Source organism: Lynx rufus, unplaced genomic scaffold (assembly GCF_022079265.1).
Source record: "Lynx rufus isolate CCGP_SWC_20201006 ecotype Redwood Valley unplaced genomic scaffold, mLynRuf1.p SCAF_3, whole genome shotgun sequence".
NCBI classification, from domain to species: Eukaryota; Metazoa; Chordata; class Mammalia; order Carnivora; family Felidae; genus Lynx; species Lynx rufus.
This window is the reverse complement of record NW_025814845.1, coordinates 37212190-37226788: the sequence shown is the minus strand read 5'-3', so window position 1 is coordinate 37226788 and position 14599 is coordinate 37212190. Positions and strand designations below refer to the sequence as shown.

Sequence of the window (14599 nt, the reverse complement as noted above, 5' to 3'; positions counted from 1 at the left end):
CATTATGTAACATCACTTAATCCTTATAATAACCCCAAATATAGTAATTTGCAGATGAAGAAACATAAATAGAAAAGTTCAGTAACTTGTGAAAAGCCACATAAATATGGAATAATAAAAGCAGGATTTGAATCAGACCCATAGATATAATTATATAGAAAATGTTAAATCCCAATCCTCATGCTTCTCCTGGCAAAATCTGGTAGCTCATACGTAACTCTGATAATTAGTGTTGTACCAGCCAGGCACTTACATTTTTTGCATGTGCAAAAATTGGCAAGACATTGAGTTACCAATGCCCTTGACTATGTCTGTAAAGACTTTTTACAAATGCCACAGTTGACTCATGTGTTTTACTTTGTCTCATTGATTTTCTTTTATGAGAAATAAAATAGTTACCATATTTGGATTCAAAGATGTTTACAGAGTTGGTTAGGAGGCCAGGATCTTCACAGAAGGACCTGTCTTTAACTCTCTGTTCCTTCTTATCTTACTGTAACTCTTTTACGGATCTTCCTAAGTACACGAAGTCCTTTCATATTGGTTTGTGCCAGAAATTATTCTGACAAGATGTAACTGTCCCCATCAGTTATCTAGAATAGAGAATGGCTTTCATTATTCCATTCTGCTGATGTAGTCCTGACCTGTGTTGACTTTGTAGTACAGCCAGGAATAGATACTAAGCGTTCCCAATCCAAATGGACTCTTAGTAAGGACAGGTGAACTACTTTTAATAGCAAATTCACTGTTTCCTTTGAGAACGTTTAATTTTTGCCAATCTTAGAGAAGCAGCTCTGTTGCTAAATCCAAGGAGAGTCATCAAAATATTCTACAATGAATGAAGTGAATTTACCATGTTTAAAATGGAATAGTATCTTTGGCAGAATTGTACGGAGGAAAAGAATAGGTTATGGGATCAGAAAAACCTGGTTTCGATTCTACAAGTTAACATCTGTGTAATTTTGAGCACTTTCTTACCCTCACTGAATCTATCTCATCATATATAAAATAGGAATAAAAAATCTTTCTCATAGGATTGTAACGTACCTAGAATATATATAACGTATATATTGTATATAACATACCTAGAATCATAAATCCAGCCTAGAAGGTACTCAAGGATCTTTTGTCTATTTTCTTACCTTTAAGTTGTTTTACTTAATACAAAACAATAAGTGGAAGGGAAATTTTAAGTATATTTAATAACAAGAGACAACTTGAATAGATACTAATAATTTATTTAGGCTTTTACTGTAAACCTATCCCAGCCTATCCTCTCTGAATTGTATGTTTTTCTTGCTGAAGGTACCAACACTGTTGAAATGATAGTTGAACATCAGCAGTATGATGATTTCTGTTTTCTCTGCTGTGGTGAGGTCTCATGCTACAAGCAATTGAGCATGCTTAAGGGTAACAGAAGGTATACCTTTTACCGGAAAGGGAGGGCAGCCCTTTCTCTCTTACTTCCAACTGCTGCACTATATAGTCCAGAGGGGAGTCCAAGATAAAAATTAATCTAGTGAAAGAAACAGGATGGGATGACTCCCTAGGTCATGGTAAGTTCTAGGGAACAGATAATTAAAAACAATAGTTGCAGTATTAGCCATCAACATTGGTGCCTTTGGGTCTGAGATATACTGGCTCATTCACATCTACTATCTTTTTCAGGAAGAAATCTTTTAGTGGGGACAATCTGTTCCATTGAATCTTTGCATTCATGCAGTGAATAACTATTGTCTACTCTTTGGTATCCCAGTGGTTTCTATCATTGTGGAAGAACGCTGGGAGGAAATAGATAGACAGACAAACAAGATTGTATGAGGTAGTCCTAATACTATAATGAAAATAAAATAGGATGATGTTATTGAGGGATATAGGAGCACTTTGGATGATATGCTTATGGGAACTCTTGCTGTCCTCTGAGAAGGAAATACCTTTTGTGTGTGTGTGTGTGTGTGTGTGTGTGTGTGTGTGTGCAGCTCACAATGCCATAACACAGTAGCACACCAAATGTGAGTTACCTTACTATTTTGTACTTTTCAAATGATTTCTTAAAATTCATTTCTCAGTATTCTCAATATTGATTCTCAATATTCTTTGGCTAGGTGAGGATGAATTAGCCTTTTCATCATCTCCTCACTTCAAATTTAGTTTATCATCAAGTGTATAAACCCCAAAGCTGTGAGCCCTACAGAAAATAATGTAATATAAAATGAATGATACTGGTAAGTATACATGGGTGCATTATCTATGAATATAAATTCAGAACGATGACATGCCATTACATGCTTTTTAGTCCTTTCCTTTCATGGGCCATTAGGAATTATATTCTTTTTTTTTTTTAATATATATATGAAATTTATTGACAAATTGGTTTCCATACAACACCCAGTGCTCATCCCAAAAGGTGCCCTCCTCAATACCCATCACCCACCCTCCCCTCCCTCCCACCCCCCATCAACCCTCAGTTTGTTCTCAGTTTTTAACAGTCTCTTATGCTTTGGCTCTCTCCCACTCTAACGTCTTTTTTTTTTTTTTCCTTCCCCTCCCCCATGGGTTCCTGTTGAGTTTCTCAGGATCCACATAAGAGTGAAACCATATGGTATCTGTCTTTCTCTGTATGGCTTATTTCACTTAGCATCACACTCTCCAGTTCCATCCACGTTGCTACAAAAGGCCATATTTCATTTTTTCTCATTGCTACGTAGTATTCCATTGTGTATATAAACCACAATTTCTTTATCCATTCATCAGTTGATGGACATTTAGGCTCTTTCCATAATTTGGCTATTGTTGAGAGTGCTGCTATGAACATTGGGGTACAAGTGCCCCTATGCATCAGGACTCCTGTATCCCTTGGGTAAATTCCTAGCAGTGCTATTGCTGGGTCATAGGGTAGGTCTATTTTTAATTTTCTGAGGAACCTCCACACTGCTTTCCAGAGCGGCTGCACCAATTTGCATTCCCACCAACAGTGCAAGAGGGTTCCCGTTTCTCCACATCCTCTCCAGCGTCTATAGTCTCCTGATTTGTTCATTTTGGCCACTCTGACTGGCGTGAGGTGATACCTGAGTGTGGTTTTGATTTGTATTTCCCTGATGAGGAGCGACGCTGAACATCTTTTCATGTGCCTGAGGAATTATATTCTTTAAGATATGTTTTTAACATAATAACCCCTTTGGTGTTAGCCTGGGGTGGTTCCAAACAGAAGTTATTCACAAGACCTAAGTTTGAAGATCTGGAATTTTCACAGAATGGCTCTGCATAGCCAGGCAGATGTCTTAGCCTTTCTGCAATTGTGTTTTCTCATGTATACTATAGATGTGATACCACTTTAGCAGGTTGTGAAAATGAGATCATTGTGAACGAGGGCCTCTGAGTACCTGGTTTGGTGCTTGGCACCTGCTGGTTTTCAATACATGTCTTCCTGAGACTGAATTTTCCACCGATTTTTTTTCACCTTTTTTGGTGGAGTCAAACTCTTACTCTCTTTTAAGTAAGCATCTCTGCTTATAGCACAATACATACAGTTGTGTCATTTTGAAGTTTACTGTCTGTATGATCACTCTGCCTGTGCTTATCTCCCACACTGAAATGTGTTTTAACCTCCCGCACCAAATGACATGACGGTCATATTCATGCAACGTGCCCGGAACCCCTGACCTTAGCACTCACGTGAGGCTGAATTTATGTGTTTATGTGTCTGTTTGTGTTCTGTCTGAGTATTATTTTGACTTGGATTTTCTTCTTCTCTGACTCCTGTCTTTCCCATTTTGTATTTTGAGTTTGAGGAGGTCGAAAAAAGTGTTGTGCCCTTAAGTTTTTGGCCGTGTCTCTCCTATGTTCTAGGATGAGAGAAATTCCACATGTCATTGATTGGCTTTGAAAAGGAAAATCATGTTTTGATCCTGCCCCACTGAGCTCAGCGCATTTTGGGTTAGATAATAAAAACAGTGGTGAAGTGTGCGTTTTCATGAAGAATGAGACTCTGAGCTAATGGCTACAATCTGGTCATCTGGGGGAAAGACTTCTTACACGGTTTGGGCAGTTTTCAGAGAGGTTTGAAAGAGACGTGACAGGGGCGCCTGGGTGGCGCAGTCGGTTAAGCGTCCGACTTCAGCCAGGTCCCGATCTCGCGGTCCGTGAGTTCGAGCCCCGCGTCGGGCTCTGGGCTGATGGCTCAGAGCCTGGAGCCTGTTTCCGATTTTGTGTCTCCCTCTTTCTCTGCCCCTCCCCCGTTCATGCTCTGTCTCTCTCTATCCCAAAAATAAATAAACGTTTAAAAAAAAAAAAAAAAAAGAGACGTGACATTAGGCAGTGTACTTAGGAGACTAGGAAGGGCAGTGAGACGATAAGAAGTGAAGTCTCTGAGGTGACCTATGTGAAGGAAAGAAGCAGAAGAGGAGGTCTGGAATCCTTCTGTGATAGGCTGTATTTGCTCTGTATTACAGATCAAAGGGCGGCCATTTTGTCAGAGATGCAGAATTATTTTTAAACATTGTTTTTATTAAAATGAAATTGGCCTTAGGTTTGGAGAGGTTTTTCCCTTTATTTCTTTGACTGGGAGTTATATATCAGAAGAGATGTTTCCTTTCTTGTTGAGCTCTGTTCCCTTGCCTTTATCCTCCTCAACATAATTAGAATTAATTCTTGCACTGTGTTTCCAAAACCTGAAGACTCTGGGTTCAAGTAGCAGCTTGCTTCAATAATAACCAAAAATTTAATTATCCCCTTCTTAAATGAAAAGTAATAAATCTTTATATAAACCAATAAGAGAATACAGAATTCAAAGAGCAAAATAGAATAGTCTCCTAATATCCCGTCACCTGGATTCATATTAATATTTTTATTTATATGACACCAACCATGCAAATTTAGGGAATGAAGGAGAAAGAGAGGCTATGGAGGTGGTAGTGAGCCAATTATGGAGGAAAATGAAATCGGAGGCTTTGAGCTGACCCTGAACTGGTAGCATGGACAAGATTGGAAACCTTTGAGTAACTGTGTATTTTTAAAAATAGGATCATGGTATGCAAATTGTTTTGTGACTTGCTATTTTTATTTACTACAAGCACCATTCTATGTGATTAAATAGTCTTCTAAAGCATCTTTCATATAGTTAAGTATTCTGTTGTTTGTTTCATAGTATTTTAAAGCAATTCCCATTGGTGAACGTTTAGGTGATTGCTATCTTTTTATTATAGGGGGCACCTGTGGGGCTCAGTCAATTAAGCGTCTGCCTCTGGCTCAGGTCATGATCTCGTAGTTCATGGGTTTGAGCCCGATGTGCTGACAGTGGAGAGCCTGCTTGGGATCCTCTCTTTCCTCTCTCTCTCTGCCTCTATCCAGCTTTTCCTCTCTCTCAAAAAATAAATAAACTTTAAAAATGTTAAAAAAAAATTATAAACTATGCAGAGATGAAGATCCATGTAGATAAATCCATGTTCACAACCATGATTATTTCCTTAGGATAAAAGAAATATCACAGTGTCAAAGGGTATGCATTTAAAACTTTTTTTTTTTTTGGATACATATTGTCCTGCCTAGCTGTAATCCAAAACAGTATTTGCCAACTTATATGCCCATCAGCTGGCTGTGAGAGTGTATTTTTCTATACATTTGCCCAGGACACAGATGCTACCCCTTTGTGAATATTAGTAGCTTGATTTCATTATCATATGCGTGCAGGCGCATGCACATGCACGCACGCACACACACACACACACACACACACACATTTATTTGTATGTATGTGGGTGTCTAGAATCTAGAATCTAGAGTCATTCTTACTTGCAGAATGTATTTTATATTATGAACATTGTCAGTCTATCGTGTCAAATGAGTTTGCAAACATATGATTCTGTCATGCCTGCTCCTAAATATAAATATCTTGACTTCCCAGGTGCCTGTATGAACATCACCCACAGCCAGTGTCAGATGCTGCCCTACCACACCACGCTAACACCTGTCTTCTCATTTGTCAAAAACATGGAAATGGAGAAGTTCCTCAAGTTCTTCATGTACCTCCATCGCCTCAGTTGCTATCAACATATCATGCTTTTTGGCTGTAGCCTCGCCTTCCCTGAGTGCGTCGGTGATGGCGATGACAGGTATTTTGGAACCAAAATCATTCAGTGATAAGAGTCAGTTGTAGCAGAAGTGACTGAGGGGGAATGAGATCATCCCAAGCTACCACCGTATATTTTTGTTAAAGGAGAAAATATCTCATGCCAGTCATAGCCAGTTGTAATTCTTTTAAACTAGATTTTTTTTTTTGAAAACCTAGAGTAGTTTTATTTCTGGGAAGAAATTAGTCAGGATGTTAGGTTGAGGCGATCAGCTGGGATACTGAGTAGCTGTTTCAGTGAGGGTCTGGCAGAAGACAGCACACTCAAAGGGGTGACTGAAAAGAGTTTATTGAAGAGAAGATTTATGGAGGTGTGGACAGGTTAAGAGAACAAATAAATGATGAGAGGCACCAGGGTCTCATGATAGGGGGATGCAGTTCCACCACCCAGGACTTGGAAGGGGAGGAGGGCGGACAGCACCTGGAGAGAATTATAGCTGCGGGTAAGAGGTCTTCCAACAAGCCAAGTGCTGTGACCCGAGACAGAGGAGCACAGCCACTGCCAGCCCTTCAGCCCTGCAGGACAGAGAAGAAGAAATAAATACCCCAACCTCACTCTCCTGCCCTCTCCCCTGCCAGGACCTCCCACCAGATCAACTCACCCACAGCTATTGGGCAAGGGTGTGTTACTGATGTGAGCACAATGGATGAGATCCCAAATCTCGTCTAAATATCATCAGGTCCTAAGTGCCAAATCTCATCCTCTAAATCAGGTAAAGGTGAGACACTAGGTGGTTCTTATGGTCAACACTGGAACCCACAGCAGGTGAGGAGGGTGTGGGGTAGATGCAGAAGGACAAACAGAGACTGTCTAGTGCTCTATCAAATAAGATTGGAAAGAATTTTCTTATTTTAGGTGTGGGGAAGAATTTGTGAGTGAGCATGCTTGTGTATGTGTCTTGTAAGCTCATTTCTTTTTTTTTTTTTTGAGATATAAAATTGATACAAACATTATATTGGTTTCAGGCATACCACATAATGGTTCAACATTTGCATATATTGCCAAATGACCACCTCAGTAAGTCTAGTTAGCACTCACCACCACACGGTGGCAAATTTTCTTTTTCTTAGAATGAGAAGTTTATTTTGCTTATTTTTTTAAGGTTTATTCATTTTTCGGAAACAGAGAGACAGAGAGACAAAGCGTGAATAGGGGAGGGGCAGAGAGAGAGGGAGACATAGAATCTGAAGCAGGTTCCAGGATCTGAGCTGTCAGCACAGAGCCCGATGTGGGGCTCGAACTCACAGACCACAAGATCATGACCTGAGCTGAAGTTGGGCGTTTAACTGACGGAGCCACCCAGGTGCCCCTAGAATGAGAAATTTTAAAATCAACTCTCTTAGCAACTTTTAAATGTACAATAGAGTATTATTAACTATAGTCACTATGCTGTATATTACATCTCCATAAATTATTTAGTTTATAACTGGAAATTTGTACATTAATTTGACCACCTTCACCTTACTGAAATAGCATAACTTCAATATTACATTATTATATTGAAATAATTTTCAGTAAGAGTAAATCAATTAAAAGTATGTTATGGAATATTTTAAATTTACTAGGTATACATCTTAAAAAATTTTTCAAAGCATGTACTAAATACAAAATTACATGGAACATCAGTTGTTTTCTGAATTAAAATGTTAAGGTATCTTTGGAATAGTAATGTTAGAATGAGATGCATTTTCAAGTGTAAATAGATTCCATATTATTTGCGGTATTTTTTTTAATGTTTATTTTTGAGAGAGAGAGAGGGAGAGAGAGAGAGAGGGAGGGAGACAGAGTGTGAGTGGGGGAGGGGCAGAGAGAGAGGGAGACACAGAATCCGAGGCAGGCTGCAGGCTCTGGGCTGTCAGCACAGAGCCCCATGCAGGGCTTGAGCTCACAGACCGCGAGATCATGACCTGAACTGACGTCAGATGCTTAACACTGAGCCACCCAGGCGCCCCTATTTGTACTAATTTAATTAGTGTATAAAATGTGTTTGGAACAGGACACAGGCGTTTATTGTTTTAACTGGAAAATGCCTGAATGGCCACAGAATAAAATCTGGGTAAAACAGAAACAGTAGATTATTGTAGAAATAAGTAAAGAGCTATGATCAGATACTGTGTTCAGGAAAACATTTCACTCGAAAGAACCCTATGCAGAGCAGGCTTTCATGGTGATAAGAGTGAAGCAGTGGGAGCGTGACATGATGGTTGGATTAGTTTTCTAGAGCTGCCATAATAAATTACTACAAGCTGAGTGGCTTACACATTTATCCTCTCACAGTTCTAGAAACGAGAAGTCTAAAACCTGACAGGGCCATGCTCCCTCTGGAGATTCTGAGGGGGGCAGGGGACATTGTCTCCCTTTGTCAGCTTCTGGTAGTTTCAGGCTTTCCTTGACCTGTGGCCACATCACTCTACTCTCTGCCTCCATTTTCACATAGCCTTCTCTGTGTGTCTCTCTTCTCTTATGAGGACACTTGTCATTGGTTTAGGTAGCCCAAGAGGGTCTCATCATCTCAAGGTTCTAATTACACCCACAAAGACCTTTTATCCAAATAAGGCAATGTTCACAGGTTCCAGAAGTTAGGACGTGGACACATCATTTTGGGACCATCCATTCAACACACTGCAGCCGGTGAGGAAGCAGGGCACAAAGCCACACGTCTCAGCCTTATCTTGTACGTAGATAAAACAATGAAAGAGAGTGCATTCAGCTTCCTGGAGACTCTGAATTCCCTTTGGTCATCCTTATTGTAACTCAACCTCCACTCTCACTTCAATCAACTGTAAAAGTTTAGTGATGCTACTCATAGCCTTCCGGGCACTTTTAGGTAAAACTTGTTTTTCTTCTGACCTGGTTCATCCTGAGAAATGCTCTAATATAAGTGTTTTCCATTTTCTGTTATAATGGATAATAATTTATAGTCACTTTTCAGGTATACTTTGGAGACTTATCCTATTTTTTATTATTACATTTATTATTATACTTAACTTTATAATTACACTTTCAGACCAGTGCTTCCTGCTGTCATTTAGTGTGTGCATAGACCCAGCCAGGTAGATTCAATAAGCAAAACAAGTTAATAAAGGTAAAATGTATTTTAGAAAATAGTTCAAACATTTTTCTTCTTTTTCACATAATATCATCCATTATACTAATTTTTTCTACTGTTCAAATAATGGAGCATTGCTTATATTCTATTATAGACAAAATAGCTGTTTGGTAATATTTAAAATTTAGTTTAAAAAGATCTAGTGGGATATATAAATAGCATAGTTTTTAACCTGCCCCTCAGATGCTCATTAACTACATATATAACAATGAACTTTAATAATTTCTATTTACACTAGGATTGCTATGAATAAATATGTGTATCATATACTATAACACAGGCTAATTGAAGTTGTGTATAATTTCTATGGATTCAGTGACATATATCTCAAACTATAGAGATTTCGCTGATAAGCCATTTGGGTAGTCATAAAAATATGAGTTAGAAGCACTAGCTTAAAAATATCAGCAAGTAACTAGAGAGAAATTCACAATTTCTGGGCCAGGAGAATAACAGTTGCTTCTGGATGGCTTTTTGATACACAAGATACAATTAAGGTGTCTGGAAGAGAAACCATCCACATGCTTTCTATGTGTAACTATCTCTCATTCCAACCTTGTTTAAATAATCGGCCTATAACATTATCAAAGCTGTAAGGAAGTCAGTTTGCCTTGGAAGGTCCAGCTTTGCTTGTAGAAGACACCCAGGAGACCTGCTGATGTGGGGTGATGGTCACTCCACTCACATCTTCTAATACTTTGTAGAGAAACTCTGTGCTCATGGAATGAGTCCTTAACATTAAAAACTGGACATGCTTGCTATTGATTCTTTTCCCCCTCTGGAGTATTAATTTGTCACTAGGTCCTTTGTAGAAATTCTTAATATCCGTGGAGATGAAATAATCTTTATCTACCTGGATTAGTTGAGATTAAAGATTATATCTCAAACCTAGGACTACAGGACAGTTTTCTGTAGTGTACTCAGTCCCTGTAGGATTGTGGTAAGGATCAAATGAATTTCCTTGAATGAGCTTCCTCAAAAGAACTATTATGCTTTTTCCCAAATAACTATGTTTGCTGGAAGTTAGAAAATTTAATCTGGTAACTACAGAGAAAGCACTTAAAGTTTGGGGGCAGATGAACACTGACTCAATCTGTAGCTCTGTCAATTGCCAGTTAAAGGGCCTTGGACATATTAGTTAGTCTTGTGAACCCATGGTTTACTCATTTCTATGATGAGGGTGATTATACCCCCTTTATAGGCTGTGTTTGTGTGTATTCGACAGAATGATTTATGCAAAGTGCCCATACATGGTTTCCCCTACCTGGTGCACAGTAACTTCTCCATAAATAATAACTTAGTATTATTGATATGGTAGTCCAAGATGATATGTGTTTTCTGGGAGTATATAAACTTCATCACCTCCTTTAGAGATGCAAGATTTGGAATTTTTTTTTTCTCATTCTTCTCACCTTCTAAACCTGATTAGTGATATTGAGCATCATTTCAAGTGTCTGTTGGACATCTATATGTCTTCTTTGGGAAAATATCCATCAGGTCCTCTGCCCATTTTTTAATTGGATTTTTTTTTTTTTGGTGTTCAATTGTGTAAGTTCTTTATGTATTTTGGATATTAACCCCTTATCTGATGTATTATTCGCAAATATCTTCTCCCATTCAGTAAGTTTCCTTTTTGTTTTGTTGATGGTTTCTGTCACTGTGCAAAAGCTTTTTATTTTGGTGTGGTCCCAGTAGTTTAATTTTGCATTCATTTCCCTTGCCTCAGGAGACATCAAGGAAAATGTTTATATGGCTGATATTGGAGAAATTACTGACTATGTTTCCTTCTAGGAATTTTATGGTTTCAGATCTCACATTTAGGTCTTTAATCCATTTTGGGTTTATTTTTGTGTATAGTGTAAGAAAGTGGTCTAGTTTCATTCTTTTGCATTTATCTGTCCTGTATTCCCAACAGTATTTGTTGAAGAGACTTTTCTCCATTATATTCTTGCCTCCTTTGTCGTAAATTAATTGACCATAAAATTGTGGGTTTATTTCTAGACTCTCTGTGTCTATTCTTTGTGCTGGTGCTGTACTGTTTTGGCTACTGAAGCTTTGTAATATATCGTGAGGTCTGGGATTGTGGTACCTCCGCTTTGTTCTCATTTCTCAAGATTTCTTTGGCTATTTGAGGTCTTCTGTGGGTCCATGTAAATTTTAGTATCATTTGTTCTGGCTCTGTGAAAAATGTCTTGGTATTTTGATAGAGACTGTATTGAATCTATAGATCGCTTTGAGGGGTATGGGCATTTTAACAATATTAATTCTTCCACCTATCGGTGTGAAACATTGTTCCATTTGCTGGTGTTGTCTTCAGTTCTTCCATCAATGTTTTATAGTTTTCAGAGTACAAGTCTTTCACCTCCTTGGTTAAATTTATTCCTAGGTATTTTATTGTTTTCGGTGCAATTATAAATGGAATTGTTTTGTTAATTTCTCTTTCTGCTATTTTGTTATTAATGTATAGCAATACGGCTGATTTCTGAGGGCTAATTTTGTATCCTTCAACTTTTCTGACTTGACTTATTACTTGTAATAGTTTTTTGGTGGACTCTTTAGGATTTTCTGTATATAGTACCAGGTCATCTGCAGAGAGCAACAGTTTAACTTCTACCTTGCCAATATGGATGCTTCTTATTTCTTTTTCTTTTCTGATTGCTGTGGCTAGGATTTCCAGTATTACGTTCAATAATAGTAGTGAGGGTGGATATTTTTGTCTTGTTCCTGATCTTGTAGGAAAAACTCTCAGTTCTTTTTTAATCATTGAATATGTTGTTGGCTGTGGGTTTTTTATATATGCCCTTTATTATGTTGAAGTATGTTGATTACTGGAATGATTAAAAAAATATTTGCTATACTAGAATTATAAAGCCTCTCCCTCATCACCAAATTTATACTCACAATTCCTACTACTGCACATCATTATATTGCTACACCATTTCTGAGTTAAATTTTACTGATAATGTTTTAATAAGAAATTAAAATTTGTCTGCTTCTAATGTAATTTTGGGGAGCTTACTGTATTCTTAAATGTGTTATTTTATAAGACAGCATGGGCCAATCTCCTATGTAAATGCAACCCTGAAGTCATCTTGAAAGCTATTAGAAAATATAATTTGTTTTAAAACCATTTTTGGGGGGCTCCTGGGTGGCTCAGTCAGTTGAGCATCTGACTCTTGGTTTTGGCTCAGGTCATAGACCTAGGGTTGTGAGATCAAGCTCCAGATCAGGTTCTGTGCTGACAGTGTGGAGCCTGCTTGGGATTATCTCTCCCCCCTCCTCTCTCTGCCACTTCCCCACTCTCTCTCTCTGTCTCTCAAAACAAATAAATAGACTTAACATTTTTTTTGAAGCATTCATAAATTATATAAAGTTAGCATAAGCTTATTGTATTAATTTTTTCTAAGTGCAAAGTAATTACATACTGCTAATTTATTTTATTAAAGATTTTTTCTATGTCCCAAGAACTCTATTATGCCACATTTGGGAATAAATGGAAATATTACAGATTAACATTTTTTAATAATTATAATTTTAAAATTTTATATAGGTCAGTAGTCAAATAAATAAACTTTGTTGCTATTACCAAGTAAATATCCTGAAAGCCGTTTGCCACTTGCTTCCCTGATTGTACCAACTAACTTGGAAGCAGCAGTCTTTTCAGCCATACCAGTGTTGACTACATGGCTGTTCAGATGGTCAATTGTGTCTGTTTGCTTTTCAACTTCAGGCAACACAGTTGATGTTGTCTGCTTTTCAGCATTAGACATAAAAGATTAAATGGTAGGGGCGCCTGGGTGGTGCAGTCGGTTAAGCGTCTGACTTCGGCCAGGTCACAATCTCACGGTCCGTGAGTTCGAGCCCCGTGTCAGGCTCTGGGCTGATGGCTCAGAGCCTGGAGCCTGTTTCCGATTCTGTGTCTCCCTCTCTCTCTGCCCCTCCCCTGTTCATGCTCTGTCTCTCTCTGTCCCAAAAATAAATAAACGTTGAAAAAAAAATTAAAAAAAAAAAAAAGATTAAATGGTAAGTAAGCTTCCATTTTATGAGCCAAAATGGCCCCAAATGTGGGTGAGATATAGTCGAATAACTCATATTATTTTTATTTTACAAAGACATAAAGCTAGACAATCCGGCCATGATAGCTCGGCTCTTTGTGATTGTGTCCTGTCACATCACTGATGGTATCTCAAGCACACATATTTTATGAAGCTCAGTGGAATCATTTGTTTACTTTTCTCCTCAAAAGCTCATTGGTATTACGTGGCTGTGACTAGAATTTAGATTTAATCTTTTTGATTCAATTCATTTGAAGATCCATATGTAAGGCGTCATTTCATGATGTACAAAAATCAAAACAGCTGCAAAAATAATTTAACAATTGCAAGTTTCTTGTGTGATTCGTTAATCCTCTCTTCCATGGGCCCTGGTAAATATGCCAAGTATTAATGAGAATCAGGATCGTGTCAGTTAGAAGTTGAGTGGAATTTTATATTCCTTTTCAGGGGTGGTTGTGTGGTTTTACATTATTCACACTCATCTTAATTCAAGCTGTGTTTATCTGTTAGTATTTCCTTGTTCTTCTATTTTAAGGGCGACCCCCTACTGCTGGCATATTAACAAGACACTTAATCTGTAGAGTTTTCATCCTTAGCAATTTTATTAACATTTTAAAAGCATTTTCCTCTTACACGAGAATTATTTCGAGATTGAACAGCACGTGTAAAATTTGCTGACCTAATGGGGAGGAAATCATATGAGCAAGACCGGCATGAGTTCTTGTATAATCTGTAGTTGGGAGTTAGGTAGTTATGGTTTGCTCCCAACTTTGGTACTGACAGCTTTATTCCAAGCAGGACACTGAATTATCCCCTGCATGTGACTCATTTGTTTTTTCAAAAAATATTTGCTGACTGTACATACTGGGTATATAGCCGCAAACAAAATAGATCCTTGACCTCGCGGGACTTTTATTACAGTGAAGGGAAATAAGCAATAAGCAAATAAATAGATAATAAAAAAAATTAAAATAAATAGATAAATAGATAGTAGTATATCACATGTGAAAAGTGCGATGGAAAAAAATTCCAGCAAGGAATTGGAGAACTTTGGGAGAATGGGCTTTGGTGGCAAGATGTGTAATTTTAAGCAGAGCCTTGTTTAGGAGAACTTCACTGAGATCTGTGAGGATATGAGAATCTAGGAGATGAAGGAGACCTGGACATCTGTTGGTGTTTCCAATTTATTTATGCCTTTAGCAAGCATTTGTTGGCACCTACAATGTGCCAGGTGCATAGTTTGATGTTGGGGATGTGGAAATGAATAAAATACAGTTCTGCCTTCAAGGAACTCAGCATAATGGGGG

The 14599-nt window shown here is 38.0% G+C and overlaps 1 protein-coding gene across 1 annotated transcript in view; it reads left to right on the top strand.

Moving 5' to 3' along the window:
* Positions 1-14599, top strand: part of CORIN (corin, serine peptidase) — a 256772-nt gene that overhangs the window by 73654 nt on the left and 168519 nt on the right. The window contains exon 4 of the mRNA XM_047090824.1: positions 5903-6110. Coding sequence (XP_046946780.1) covers positions 5903-6110 — 208 coding nt within the window. The remainder of the gene's footprint in view (positions 1-5902; positions 6111-14599) is intronic.